The 15,580-nt window shown below is 38.0% G+C and overlaps 1 protein-coding gene across 7 annotated transcripts in view; it reads right to left on the bottom strand.

Moving 5' to 3' along the window:
* Window positions 1-15,580, bottom strand: part of KIF27 (kinesin family member 27) — a 98,118-nt gene that overhangs the window by 19,576 nt on the left and 62,962 nt on the right. For all 7 annotated transcript variants that reach the window (XR_008291223.1, XM_053205199.1, XM_053205202.1 and 4 more), the window contains 3 exons: window positions 14,062-14,175; window positions 10,807-10,983; window positions 3,410-3,625 (listed from right to left, as the gene is read on the bottom strand). Coding sequence is in view for 6 of the 7 variants with exons in the window: in XM_053205199.1 (XP_053061174.1) it covers window positions 3,410-3,625; window positions 10,807-10,983; window positions 14,062-14,175 (507 nt within the window). In the remaining variant the exon portion in view is untranslated. The remainder of the gene's footprint in view (window positions 1-3,409; window positions 3,626-10,806; window positions 10,984-14,061; window positions 14,176-15,580) is intronic.

The following is a 15,580-nucleotide window of genomic DNA, read 5'->3' as shown; positions in this document are numbered from 1 at the left end:
AAGAGCCATTTTGTTTCTCTGTGCAATCACTAACCATCAAGGATTTGATGATCTGATAATCACTCCATCAGGAAGAAAATAATATTCACCTTTTTAAGAAAAACAAACTTAAGTCCTGAAAGGTACATTGGTGAACGGATAAGAGGAACCAGAAAATAAAAGTGGACTATCCAAAGAACATATTTAACTTTTGAATGCATACTATGATATTTTCCAAAAACAAATGTGGCAAGAGTTTACCTTTATATATGTCTGAGAACAATTTGGCCCAAATTTAGTTTCTATAGTTTGCATCTAAGTTAGGGAAGTACTGAGATAATATAAGGCAGTATGACTACAGAACCCTGAGGATGGCCCAATCCAGTGAGGCTGCAGTGTATAAATATTCGTGATTCCCTTGAACCCAGCAATAGGTGTGGGTTGGCAAGATGAATGGCAATGGGAAACTGTTCCAGGATGAAAAATGGCCAGGAGGCAAATGACAGATTATCAAGAGTTGACTAATGTTTTATCACAGAGCACTGCTTTTTCACACATGCACCAGGGATCTTGTTAAAATGCAGATTTCTGATTCAGCAGGTCTGGGTGTGGCCCAAGGCTCTGCATTTCTAACAGGCTCCCAGGTGAGGCTGCTGCAGATCCAGAGAGCACACTGAGAGCAACAAGCACCTAAAGCAGGGAGTCTCCAAACAGTTTAGATCACACATCCCTATCAGTGAAAAACCAAAACCAAAAACAAACACACATAAACACTTTTAAGCACTGTATGTACATATATTTCTATGCACGTTAGTGATAAAACATGAAATTGAAAGTACAAGTGAAATAAACATAATAGTTCTTATATTTTCTCCTATGCCCCTCTCACTGAGCAACTGCTGTGTATTATTAGAAAAATGGAGTTGAAGTATTTTTTTAAATTTGTTTACGGAATTTACCCACAGAACGAAGTATTTGTCTATATTAAGTTGTTGCAGAATCCTGTACTAGTATAATCTAAAATCTTTCTATCACTTCCCATTATGAAAACGGTTTTAATCTATTGTGGCAAGAGAAAATAATTCTAAGCTAGTTTAAAGACATCTAAACAGCCAACTATTGCACCTAGATTTTACTGATGTCTTGTGTCACATCACAATCTCATGTTCCTGATCACCTGCTATTGGCAGATCTGTTTGGTAATGTTAATCTTGGCGTCAAAACAGTAGTGAGAGCAGAGCCCACTTGAGACTGACACTAAGAAGAACCAACCTTGTGGAAGAAGGCTGCACGGAAGCTCCCATGGCTGACGGAACCCCACGAATTGTAGGAGGCTCAGCATTCCCTCAAACCAATCCAGACTGGCTGCGACACAGGTATTATGCATGGTGCTGTGTTTTCCCCACAAAACCCTAAATAATGTTTTTTAGTTACAGAATTCTATATGAAATAGAAATGTAAATGTTTCTTGGTAGTGACAATGGAACTTCTACCCTTTCTGCAAAAATAATTTGCTCGTTCCCTTCTTCATGCCTTATTTATGGTGTTCTATCTACAACGGCCTTCTTTCTTGTATCTACCAGTATTGTGGTTTTCATAATTCAGCTCAAGTTTCTTTAAATTTTTTTTTTTAACATTTATTTATTTTTGAGAGAGCGAGACAGAGCCTGAGCTGGGGAGGAGCAGAGAGAGAGGGAGACACAGAATCCGAAGCAGGCTCCAGACTCTGAGCTGTCAGCACAGAGCCCGATGCGGGGCTCAAACTCATGGACCGTGAGATCATGACCTGAGCTGAAGTTGGACACCCAACCGACTGAGCCACCCAGGTGCCCCTCAGCTCAAGTTTCTAATGCACCAAAGTTGCCTTGATGAATCTTCCCCCCACATGATCACTGCATTGCTTTGTATAAATAATATAATAAGTATAGTTTTATTACATTATTATAACTTGCTTTTTTTTTTATGTTCTTCAGGGTTTAGAGTTTTCTTATATTTGTCTCTTTTCCCCAGATAGAGTATGAATTTCTCAAAAGAAGCATAATGCTTTTTACTGTTTTCGTTTCTTCTATAGGGTCTGGTAACAGTCTTGGGCAGGCAAGAATTCCTTAAATACTAATATTACATTTTGCAGTATCTTAGGCTCTCATACCTCTCGATCTACAAGGCCAGGCTCCAATTTAACAGCCCCAGGAGGACAGTCTGATTCTGTGATCCTCTCAGCTACTCATGTTATTAAACTGGGCAGTGAAGCTTATAATGCCACATAGCCCCCAATCAAGTTAGTCTTCAATTTCTTTCATCCACACAGTGAACAACAATCTCAGTTATGAAATCTTTGCTCTTGTTCCTTCTTACCCAGCCCCCTTAACTTCCATCTCCCATTTGCTCCAATCTAAAACCATACGAGATTCGGCAAGGTGCGTGATCCCCAGCTACTCACTTTCCCTTAACAATCTTCTCTTGCTTTGGTCATGACAGGACAGCAACAATAAATATTTGCATAGAGGGGCATGTGGGGGCCTCAGTTGGTTAAGCGTATTACTCTTGATCTTGGCTCAGGTCATGATATCACAGTTCGTGAATTTGAGCCCCATGTCCGGCTCTGCGCTGACAATGCAGAGCCTGCTTGGCATTCTCTCTCTCTGTACCCCTCCCCTGCTTGTACTCTCTCTCTCCTCTCAAAATAAATCAATAAACTTACAAAATATCTGTAGAGAACATGTAGGCTCAAAAATTCATACTTGTCTGATAAAGTAAGGGATAAGTACCATTGCCAACTGATGTAAAATTTTGAAAAACGACACAGTCTGGGACAATTGTGACAGCCAATAAATATACTATCTTTTATAGAGTTTAAAAAAATAAAGGTGAGAGGAGCCATAAGCTCTCCCAAATGAAAACTGCAACTCAAAGGTATTTTTATTGGGATTTGAGTTCTATGCATCTACTTGGGCTGGAATATGCTCCTGCAGGCTGGGCCTTTCTAAAGGAATTAACCCTTAATGTCCTAGTCATTCATGTATGTAACGAATTACCTAGTATCGTTCAAGAAAGTTGCAGAGAGGAGGTAGGTGCTCTCTTTGGAAGAACTGAGAAAAAGAGTTCTTCAGCTCATCTGTGTTCTGTGATGTCAGATGAGAAACCCCAGCTGAAAAAGTCCCTACTCAAGGTAAGTGTTAGTTTCCCATCCGTGAAGATGCCAGTAGGAGGCCATGTTCACGGACCCCTGTGTGAGGCTATCACAGTCTCTGGTCAAGCATGGCTTATGGCACCTAATGGGTGCCAGCTCAACTCATTACATCTGACAAAGTCTCAAGAAAACAGAGTTTACCAGATTTATCCATTTTTATGTTTAAGTTAACAAAGACGGAGGAAATCATCCAAGTGACCCATCATAGAGCACTTCCAGTTCTAAAGAATACTGACTTACTTCAGGTGACAACACACTACCATTTTTAAGTTTCTCGTCCACACTGTTTCTTCGTCTCTGTAGCTGATCCTTCTCTTTCTGGAGGGCCTGAACTTGTTCAGAAATCTTTATTTTCTCCTCAGCTGTGCTGCGTTGCAGCTCTACATTCTTTTCAGACAACTCTTGGTCCAACAAGTTCAGGCGAGTTGATATTTTCAAACTATCTGTGTTTAAGACCTAAAAAGACACAATCAACCAAACACCCCAAAAACAGTTATTAGAAACCCAAACTGCATATAAATTAGGAAAAACAGAAAAAAGTTACTAACTGAATATATTTTGAGCTTCCACATTATTGTTTTCTCTTATGGAGTTTTTTGGGCTGGGGGGTTCATTTTTTAAAATCTTAAGTCGAATGCCTTTTTTTTTTTTTTTTTTTTAATGGAGATTCCAATGATGAATTTACTGCCAAGTATTGCTTGGCTATACCAGACTACAGAGTATTGGTTTTAAGAGGTAACATTTTTTGGGGGGCGCCTGGGTGGCTCAGTCGGTTAAGCGTCTGACTTCGGCTCAGGTCATGATATCACGGTCCGTGAGTTCGAGCCCCGTGTCGGGCTTTGTGCTGACAGCTCAGAGCCTGGAGCCTGTTTCAGATTCTGTGTCTCCCTCTCTCTATGACCCTCCCCCGTTCATGCTCTGTCTCTCTGTCTCAAAAATAAATAAATGTTAAAAAAAATTATTTTTAAAAAGAGGTAATATTTTTCTTTTTTATTATTTTTTAAATTAAACTTTTCTTCCTTGGCCTGTTACACAGTTATATGATCTGTAACTATAAGTTCTCTATAGGTTGAGATTTGGTTTGTTGTTTAAACATATGATTTGTTTCTGCTCTTATTTCATTCTGGTCAGAAAATATTGCCAATTAGAGTAATGGAGATCTTCATTATGGCCTAACTTAAAAGAATTTTTTTTTAAGAAAAATTTTAAGGTGCACCTGAGTGGCTCATTCGGTTAAGTATCCAGCTCTTGATTTTGGCTCAGGTCAAGATCTCACAGTGAGTGTGAGCCTTGCGTCAGGCTCTACGCTGGTAGTGTGGAGCCTGCTTGGGATTCTCTCTCTCTTCCTCTCTCTCACAACTTCCTGGCTCATGTTCTGTCTCTCTCAAAATAAACAAACATTAAAAAAAGAAAATTCTTAAAATGGATTTTCATCTAAGTAATTACATGTATATATACCACAGGTTTAAAAGTTTTTAAAAAAGCAGTCTCCCTACCCCACCCTCTTACCTGAGTCCCACTCTCCAGAAACAACTATCTTCAACCTTTCTAGCTATTTCTGCTTGTGTTAATGTCCATGTTTCTAAATAATATAACCCATTTCAAATAGTGCCCACAGATGGACTATTATGGAAGATGAGCACTTGGCACTATTATGCCTCCTCTACTTCCCCTCCCTCTAGTCTCCCAGTATAAGGTGTATTACAGTTTTATGTTAAATCAATATTCAGTTCACATAGCTTTGTGAGTATTATTCACAGCTTAAATGTCTCGTATAAAATTATCATTTTCCATAGGGTATGACTGCTGGTATGTTCTACTAATTCTTCTCTAATACAATTATACAGTTCCTCTCAATACTGTTTTTTTTCACTTGACCAAAACTTAAATCAGGTCATCTTTTTGTTCTATTCTTTTTCTGGAAACATTTTGCCTGAAATCTCCATCCTCCTGCTCCAAACTGGACTAGTTATTCTGGAACTTCCTTTTAGTATTATCCCTGGAATTTCCATGTTGGATCACACTTTCAGTACCCCAAGTCTTCCTTTTTCATAGCTGATGCCCTCATTTTTGTGGAGCATATCCTCTAGTAGTTTCCTGAGAGATGAGGTCAGAGATCATTCTTTTCACTTGAAAATGCCCTTATTCTGCCTTCATATTTGATTCAGAGTTAGGCTCAAAAGAAGTCTTGATTGGAAATAATTTTCCTTGTGAGTTGGAAGACTGCTGCAGGTCTTTTAGTGTCTACTGAAGAAGGTTGAGAAATCCAATATCATTCTGATTGTTGAGATTTACAAGTGACTCATGTCTTCTATCTGGTAGTTTTCAGGATCTTTTTTTTTTTTCCTCAGTATACTTAAAACTTCACAGTGATAAGCTTTTGGCACTCATTTTGCAGGCCCTTGATGACCAATTTCCATCTAGAGTCTCATATCTTCAGTGCTGGGAAAATTTTTTGTATTGTCTTTGATAGTCCCCTCTTCTGTTTTCTCTGTTATAGCTTTCTGAAATTCCATTTCTTGGACGTTGGACTTCTGGATTTATCTGCCAATTAAATTTTTTTCTCTTATTTTCTGTTAATTTATTCTTTTATTTACTTTCTGGGATATTTTCTCAATGTTATCCTCCAACGCTTTAAATTTCCAACAGTTCTCAGGGTGCCTGGGTGGCTCAGTCAGTTGAGCATCTGACTCTTGATTTCGGCTCAGGTCATGATTCCAAGGTCATGGGATTGAGCCCTGTGTTGGGCTCCGTGATAAGTGTGGAGCGTGCTTAAGATTCTCTCTATCTCCCTCTCTGTCCCTCTCTCCCTCTCGCATGGTCTCTCTCTAGGATATAAAACATATGTTGAAAAAATTAAAAATAAAATGTTTAAATTTCTAGCAGTTCTCATTTTATGGATAGACTATATAATCTTTCAACACCTTGAGAATATTAAAGGTTTTTTGAAAGTTTTTTTCAGCTCCTTCCTCTATTTCTGATGTCTCTGAGCTTCTTTTTTTCTTTTGGACTCTGACTTTCATGTTAGTAGCATTCCCGACATGGATGTCACATTTAAGAGTTAGGTATGAAAATGCTGATAAGTTCTGTAGTAGGTATACTTTGTCACCATGGGATGTATCTGGGGTCTGGCCACTTAGTTGGGGGCCCCCAAGGGTGTTTTTAGGTCTTTCTTCATGGACTGTTTCAGAAAATCCAACAATGTCTTGTTTGGAAGTATAAATCTGGCTGTCAGCATTTTGGGATCCAAGTAGATGTTAGGAAATGGCTATCTCAGGATTCCTACATAGACTGACTTTTATTCATTACCTCTTTTGAGTATTCTGACTTACCGTGACCATCTGCTGTACCTGGTTCAAACTTCAGAAAATAAACCGTCTGGTCTTCAAAGTGAGAAAAGGGTGGTTTCCTGATGATGTCGTTTCCATCCTATGCCTCACTTCTGCCTTCTGAAAATCTTAGTCCCTTCATTTCGGAGTCTTTTTGTATTCTATGTGAATTCTATCTTATAAAGGTATCATTACTAAAAAAAAAATGTTTTTTTACATTTATTTTTTTTTGAGAGACAGAGCACAAGTGGGGGAGGGGCAGAGAGAGAAGGAGACACAGAATCCGAAGCAGGCTCCAGGCTCTGAGCTATCACACAGAGCCTGACGCGGGGTTTGAACCCACAAACCATGAGCCGAAGTCGGATGCTCAACCAACTGAGCCACCCAGGCACTCCTCTCATAAAGGTATTATTAAAAAAAACAAAAACAAACAAACAAAATACTAGGGGTGCCTGGGTGACTTAGTTGGTTAAGGGTCTGACTTTGGCTCGCGGTCTGTGAGTTTGAGCCCCCACTGGGCTCTGTGCTGACAGCTCAGAGCCTGGTACCTGCTTTGGATTCTGTGTCTCCCTCTCTCTCTGCCCCTATCCCGCTCATGCTCTATCTCTCAAAAAAAAAAAAAAAAAAACAACTCATGCTACAGCTCTCATTCATGTCCTTCTTAAGCTCTCAAGGCATTTGGATTCCAGCCTCTTCTGCTAAGTAAGTAACTACTTACCTATACCTTCCCATCTTACATTTTTTGGTAATCTTTAGTCTTCTGTATCTTTTTTTTTTCCTTTATGGGCTTATAGCGTTTTTTTGAGTAATAGCTTTATTGAGATCTAATTCACATACCGAACAATTCACCTAATTATTTATTTTTAAAGATTTTATTTTAAGTAATCTCTATACCCAATATGGGTCTTGAACTCCCAATCCTGAGACCAAGAGTTGCACACTCCACAGACTGAGCCAGCCAGGCACCCCTAAGTCCCCGATTTAAGTGTATAATTCAATGGCTTTTAGTACTCTCACAGAGTTGTGCACCCATCACCACAATCAATTTTAGAACGTTTTCACTGTCCTCAAAAATAAAACCCCATGCCCCCTAGCAGTCATTCCACTCCCCATTCCCCACTCAGCCCTAAGCAACCATTATTCTACTTTTTGTCTCTACAGACTTGCCTCATCTGCACATTGATATAAATTACATGTACATACGACATGGGTCTTTCGTGACTGGTTTCTTTCCCTTAACACAATGTTTTTGGGGTTCATCCACGTGGTAGCATGTATCAGAACTTCATTCTTTTCTATAGCTGAGAAACATACCCTAGTACGGATATACCACTTTCTGTTTATCCCATTCATCGGCTAATGGGACATTTGAATTTTTTTCATTTTGAGGCTATTGTGAATAATGCTGTTATGCACATTCACGTACAAGCTTTTGTGTAGACATGTGCTTTCACTTCTCTTGGATATATACCTAGGAGTGGAGTGGCTGGGTGACATAGTAATGCTATGATTAACCTTTTGAAGAACTGTAAGATAGTTATCCAAGGCAACTGTACCATTTTACAATCCCACAAGCAGTGCACTAAAATTCCAGTTTCTTCATATTGTCGCCAACACTTAGTATCTATTTTTCTGACTACAGCAATCCCAGTAAGTGTGAGGGAGTATCTCATCTATGTTTTGATTTGCATACCCCTGATGGCTACTGATGTTTCATATGTTTATTGGCCATTTGTATATCTTCTTTGAGAAATGTCTACTAGATCCTTCACCCATTTTTAATTGAATTGTCTTTTTATTACTGAGTTAAGACTTCTTTATATATTCTAGAGACAAGTCCTTTATCAAGTATATGATTTGCAAACATTTCTCCCCATTCTGTGGGTTGTCTTTTCAACACCAACTTTCTTGATGGTGTCCTTTGCATAACAAATGTTTTTAATTTTGATGAAGTCCAATTTATCTAATGTTTCCTTTATTGCTTTTGCTTCAGGTATAGCAAAGAAACTATTGCTTAACCCAAGATCACAAAGATTTACACCTTTGTTTTTTTCTAAGGGTTTTATAGTTTTACCTCCTACATTTAGGTCTGCGACTTCCTTTGAGTTGAAATCGTATATGGTATGAAAATAGGTTTTTTATATCACATTCCATGTCCAAAATGCATAGGATTGAACCTTATAAATATTTCTTAAAACACTGGAAAAAAATGTAATCTATTCACACCTTTTGTTCAGAAAAGAACCCAGCAGTATAACATCACCAAGTTTCTCTTCTGTTTCATTAAAACAATCTTCAAAGAATCAATTTTGCTTTGCTCTGCTGTGGGTTTCATTTATTTCTACTCTCTACTTACCTCAGTATGTTCTTGCTTCCTAAATTTTACATCTTGTTCAAAGTAGAAAACTTCAACTTTTTCCCCCCTGTATCATAAAGTAAACTTATTTCAGGAGAAAGGTTTTTTTTTGTTTTTTCCTCTTTTTTCTTTTGTGATATGGAACATATAGTAAAGGTCCCAGTTTATTTTCTTCTATTTACACATTGATATTTAAATGTGTTCATCTCTCTTGCTGTCATTTACATGTTTTGAGGGGTAGCTTTTCAAACTCGGCCCTGACAGGGGCACCTGGCTGACTCCACTGGAGGAGGGTGCAACCTGTGATCTCAGGGTAGTGAGTTTGTGTAGAGACTAGTTAAAAATAATAATAAATATAAACATAAATATAAATAATATATAATATATATAAATATAAATATATATAAATATAATATATAAATATAAAAATATAAATATAAGTAATAATAATAATAAACTTAAAAAATAAAAAAATATATAAAAGTAAAATAAAAATAAAAAAGCAAAGTAAAAATAAAAAAAAAGTAAAGTAAAAATAAAACTTGGCCCTTACAGCCAGCATGAGCAAGCTACCTGATACAGCACCAACAACAAGCCTGGTTAGAGGGGCTGCCCCTATCCCTGGGTGCCAATAGCTATTCAACATGAATGGGGAAAGGAGGACAGAGCAGAGGTAAGTTCAGGTTTCCACACTTGTCTGCCTGTCGTATTGAGGTGGAGAGGCTAAGAACACATGACCATCATCTCAGATCTTACTGGTCTAGATGCAGCCTGAAAGGAAGGTCTACTAAAGAGGCAGGTCATTGATCCTTGCTGTTCAATTACTCAATGTATAGACTGTCCTCGGCCTGATGGGCAGAAAGTCCTCCTCAAGTCTGGGGCAAGCCAGCTTCATTTTCAGATGCTGTTATTGCTATAGTTGAAAATATACATAGCTACATCCAAAAAACGTATCCCCTGGTTCTTCTATTCCTTCCATAATCATTCCTTTTTCAAAACCTGAAATTGAGGCAAACCCCTTCATAAAAATCACTTCTTTGGCTCAAAACCCAGGTTCTCCAGCAAAAGTTCTTGTAAAGGTCCCCAAGTCATTATAATTTGAAAACTGAACAAATTCTTCATCACATAAAAACTCTCTTTTACATCAACCCTGCAAACCCCTAACTTTGGGTAGTAGTGACAGCTAGATCATTTTTTTTTTAATGTTTATTTTTGAGAGAAAGGGAGAGACAGAGTGTGAGGAGGGGAGGGACAGAGACAGAGGGAGACACAGAATCTGAAGCAGGCTCCAGGTTCCGAGCTGTCAGCACAGAGCCTGATGTGGAGCTTAAACTCACAAATGGTGAGATCATGACCTGAGCTGAAGTAGGACGCTCAACCAACTGAGCCACCCAGGCACCCCAATAGCTAGATCATTTTTAAGTCTATTTTCCCAAATTACCAGTGTTCTCTATACAGCATCAAATGGTACAATTTATTTCTTAAATATCCACTAAAGTTAATAACAGAGGTTGCAGGGAGAAAAGGAGAGTTACTGCTTAATGGTTATAGACTTTCTGTTTGGGGTAATAAAACATTTTGGAAATAGGGTGATGGTTGTATAACATTGTGAACGTAATTAATGCCACTGAATCACACACTTAAAACGGTCAGAATGGCCAATTTTATGTTATGTCTATTTTACCATAATTTTTCAAATACCCAAAAATGTTAATAATAATATACTTGGCAGAACATTGAACCAATGAACATTGAACATTCGACTTCAAAATTGCAATAGATTTTAGTGGTGGTCATTAAATAAGCACTAATATGCAAAAATACATTGAAAACCAGAAGCGTTTTCTTTTGGTTTCTAATTTCATAGTAGTATGCTTTACTTCTTAGAGAGAAAGGTAATCCTAGTTTATATGGCTTACACCCAGAATCCAAGAGCATAACAAATCGCATACCTGGCTAGATCTCAACTTCTTATTTTCCAGGTGGCTCTTCTCCTGTAACAGGGCCTCCTTCTTACAAACTATGGCCTCTCGTTTTTTTAAATCTTCTTCCAGCTCCTCCAATTCTTGGCGTTGGTTCAGGACTTTTTCTACTTCTTCATCTAACCATTTCTTTTGCTCATCCAATTTCTACATTAAAATTTCAAAGAAACGTCATTACATCATTTGTTTTTCTTCTGTCATACGATGTATATTGTAATAATGTAATTTCAGATTGGCTAAAATACCTTAAATGAACATTTAAAAACTATTGGTGAGAGTAATAAAACAGTGTTCCGGTCTAAAATCATTAGGAAGTGGTTCCAGTTAACATCTTGCTGTGTTTTATAGGGAATTAAGATGTATTCTCCGAACATGTTTGAGTCTGGGATTTTCTAAGTTGACAAAAGGACTGACAATTTTTCCATACATATATTAAGAGGTAATTCTGAGAACAGGCTGGGGGATCTTTTTCTCTGTCGTAGAGGAACATACCTCCATCACAGCACTTACACTGTTTGGTGCTCTACAGTCTGTCTCCCCGACTGACTGAGTTCCTTGACTGACTGGACAGACTGTCTTTTCTAACTCTCTATCCCCAATGCCTGCTATACTTCCTGGCCCATGACCGGCCTTCAATAAAATGTTATATGAATGACTGAATGAATGCCTGATCCAACTAACTAATCAACGAAGTAAGTAAATGAATACACGGTGGAAGACACATATAATAGGGCATGGAAATCCACTCTGCACTGTAGCCTGTCAACATCAATTATAAGATAAAATGAGCTGGAAGGAGTTCCAAAACAAGTATCTTAGTATTCTCTCAAATCGAGGATACCCAGAAAGAAAAAAATATGAATGGAATATGACTGTCTAAGATCAGTTCTACCGTTAAAAAAAAACCAAAACAATGAGATAGTGAATATGCATGAGGAAAAGAGAGTGAAGTGGCCAAAGCAAAGTAGATCCAGTGCTATGCAGTCCTCCATCCAGACCTAGATAGCATGGCCCTACAAGCACTATCGCATCCAAATAATATTGAAGTAATATTGAAGCCTATAACAGTAGCTCTACAGTTTATAAGAAACAGGAAGGATATCCCAGAACAACTATAGAGACACTTTTGTTTCGTTATATCCAGCTCTACCTTAGAAACTCCATACAGGAGAACCTATGAAGTCTAGCAATTAGCTAAAACATATTCTATGAACATTCCTTGACTTGGAGTGGGGTTTGAAAAATTAATAACAGATCTTTTGTAAGGTCCATTCCAATAGGAGGGAAACCTGAAAAATTATGATTGTTGCTAATAAATGCTGTGTACAGCTAACTCCCAGGTACCATGTCAGCAAAAAGGGAGTGAGGGACTGGAATGGCTCTAAGAAATGTCAGTGCTGGCCTCACAGAGTAAGAAATATTTCGGCAGTGCTTTGAAGAATGGGTAGGAGTGCACATAATACAGGTTTTTTAGGGAAATAATAAATGAGTGGATTTTTCTGCATTTGATATAATAAAGGTTACGATTTATACAATTCACTGTACCTTAGTAAGTTTTCTGAAAATTTCTTGATTTGTCTTTTCTCCTTTAATAGCAAAGGTTCCTATCACACAGTTCCTATCACACAATTCAAAAAATACTTCCTTATAAAGGAGCTTCATAACAAATCAATATCCTATTCTAAGCTCTTTGGATACCCATATTGATTACTTTATAATCTTGTTCTTATTTAGGGTCAAATTCTGGAAAGTGGGTTTTTCTTTTGCAGTGTTTAAAAACATGAAGTTTTGTTTTTGTTTTATTAATATTTTCAACCCAATATAGTGCAAGCTGTGGAAATCTTTTTATTGTTGTATTCATTTAAAATTTAGATCCTTAGTGTTTTGAAAAACAGGTCTCACTGCTCTGTGTGTTCCTACCTCTCTTACTCTCCCACATACCCTTTCTGCCCAGAAATGTTATTACCAAGCAGCACAGAATGTCAGAGTGATAGCGCTTAACCAATGTCTAAAACATACTAGGTAAAATAAATAACTCGGAATACATTCACGTCCTCAATTTTACTAGTAAAATACATAAAATTTAAGAAAGAGCAAATAAATTTTTCAGAAGGTGATGTATTTAGCATTTGAGTGTAATTAGGTTTAATTGCAGTATTTTTAAGATTTTTAGAATTGCCATTTTGAATTTACATAAAAATACAATTTTGTTTCCTTGAACTTTGAGTTAGTTTACAGATATCACTTTTTAAATGTGGCACTAAAACAGGGTACTTGGGTGGCTTAGTTGGTTAAGCATCCGACCCTGTGGTTTTGGCTCAGGTTGTGATCTCACAGTTCATGAATTCGAGCCCCACATGGAACTCTGTGCTGATAGTGTGGAGTATGCTTGTGATTCCCTATCTCCCTCTCTCTCTCCCCCTTCCCCACTCTTTCTCAAAAATATATAAACATTTAAAAAAATAAATGTGGCACTAAAACAATAACTTTTAATACATCATATATGGTACATATATAATTTGGTTATGTTTGAATGGAGGGCTCTGATTTTTAGAAATGTATTGTTTCCATGGGAATAAATACAATCCAGTGAACATGGATTTCATGTTTACATTCTACAACATTCAAATAAATGCATTCTTTTTTTTATGTTTATTTTTGAGGGGGGGAGGGGCAGAGAGAGGGGGAACCACAGTATCCAAAGCAGGCTCCAGGCTCTGAGCTGTCAACACGGAGCCTGATGTGGGGCTCGAACTCACTGGCCACGAGATCATGACCTGAGCCAAAGCCTGATGCCCAACCAACTGAGCCACCCAGATGCCCCCAAATAAATGCATTCTACTGAAAAAAGAATACAAGCACATTTCTGGATGAGAGAGTAATTTTTTTTAATGTTTATTTTGTTTTTGAGAGAGATACAAGTGGCAGAGGGGCAGAGAGAGAGGGAGAGAGAGAGAATCCCAAGCTGTGCTGACAGCAGTGAGTCTGACGCGGGCTCAAATCACAAACTGTGAGATCATGGCCTGAGCCAAATTTGGACGCTCAGGTGCCCGAGAGTAATTTTTTAGTAACAGAAAAGCTTTGGGAGAAATATTAGAAAATTTGTAGTCCAGTGGTAAAGTCCAGTGTTTGAAGATTTTATTCAGAGTACACCACTTTTTACCTCTATTTAAACAACCATCAAAGCAAAGAGAAAGCAGGAAACACTAAACAGAATCGACAAACCTGGAATTGGTCTATACTTCCAAACGAACCTTTTCTCTTTTTCATCTTAAATGCATCAAGGTCCTCGGTTTCCAGTGTCAGAGAGTCTTGCTGTTCTGTTTTTGACTTTAGTTCCTGTAGAGAACAGAAATTAAAAACACCTTATTGCTTTTACTTCCTGGCCATCATTAAATATTTATGCAGATAATCATTTTCTTCACATTTACTTTCTTCCTTGTAAAAAGAAAGATGAAGGTTGGGGCTACTGGAGAGGAAAATAATGTTAGCCCCTCATTGAAGCAATAAAATCTCACAGCAAATCAAGGTTTACTAACATCACTTGGTTTTTTTTCATTGTTTGCCAGTGTTATAAATCAGCACAGCAGGTTAAGAGTCTGAAAATTACAAATGTGCTTTTCTCTTCTGCCTTTCTGAGCTCATGACCTTTTAGTTAGTCTCCCCAAGGCACCCATCTGCCATGGGGATACTAGAAGTTATGACAGTAGAAATATGAAAAGTAATATTCAGTTTCTGTCATTCAGAAATAGGATTTTGTGCATGAGAACAGCCTTTCAAGATAGATGATGGGGGGTGCTTGGCAGGCTGAGTCAGTATAGCATGCAGCTCTTGATCTCGGGGTCACGAGTTCAAGCCCCACGCTGGGTGTAGAGATTGCTTAAATAAATAAACTTAAAAAAAAAAAAGATATGGGGCTCCTGGGCGACTCAGTCAGTTAAGGTCCGACTCTTGATTTCGGCTTGGGTTGTGATCTCATGGTTCGTGAGACTGAGCCCCGCATCTGGCTGTGCTGACATCACAGAGCCTGCTTGGGACTCTCTCTCTGACTCTCTCTCAGCCCTTCCCCTACTCGTGCTCTCTCTCAAAATAAATAAATAAAATTTTTAAAAAAGATAGATCATGGTCCTTTATTTTCCATCCACATTTTAAGAAGCCTCAGGAGTTCTCCTGGGTTTAGAGATGATGCCTCTGTCCACCACTACCTTAGCAGGAATAAGGAAGGAGGCCATGAACCAAAGTGGGCTGGTCTGCATTACTATTGCTTATTGGTCCATGATGGATAAAACTACAGAAATTGAAAGTGTTTAGAAACCTTTATAAAATTGGACAGAATTTTATGTCTGTTGAATATTAATAGTTACAATAAATAATTAAAAGATTAACTTGTATTGTGTATTTTAATTTTTTATTTCATTTTCATTTTAATACTAAAATGGGCTTGACAAGCTAATAATAAAATGAAAACTGCACCTTCTCCACAGGTAATTTCAGAAGTACTGATATAAAGGAAGTAAAAGGAAACTCTATCATGTTCTAGTCCTGGGAATGGCAGAAAGAAAGAAAGAGATGGTAAGAAAGATGTGTGTTCCAGTTTTCCTCCCTCCGAATTTTGGCCCAGAAAGGGGGTGATAAGTAAGGTATATCACTGGGGGCAGAAGGGCAACACGCAGACAGTAGTGCAGAGGACCCACCCACAGGGGGCTGCCCAGCCTCGCTGAAAGAGCAGAAAAGTTCGATCAGG

This window comes from Acinonyx jubatus, chromosome D4 (assembly GCF_027475565.1).
Source record: "Acinonyx jubatus isolate Ajub_Pintada_27869175 chromosome D4, VMU_Ajub_asm_v1.0, whole genome shotgun sequence".
Taxonomy (NCBI): Eukaryota; Metazoa; Chordata; class Mammalia; order Carnivora; family Felidae; genus Acinonyx; species Acinonyx jubatus.
Note: the sequence above shows the minus strand (reverse complement) of the source record. Positions and strands in the feature narration are given on the sequence as shown.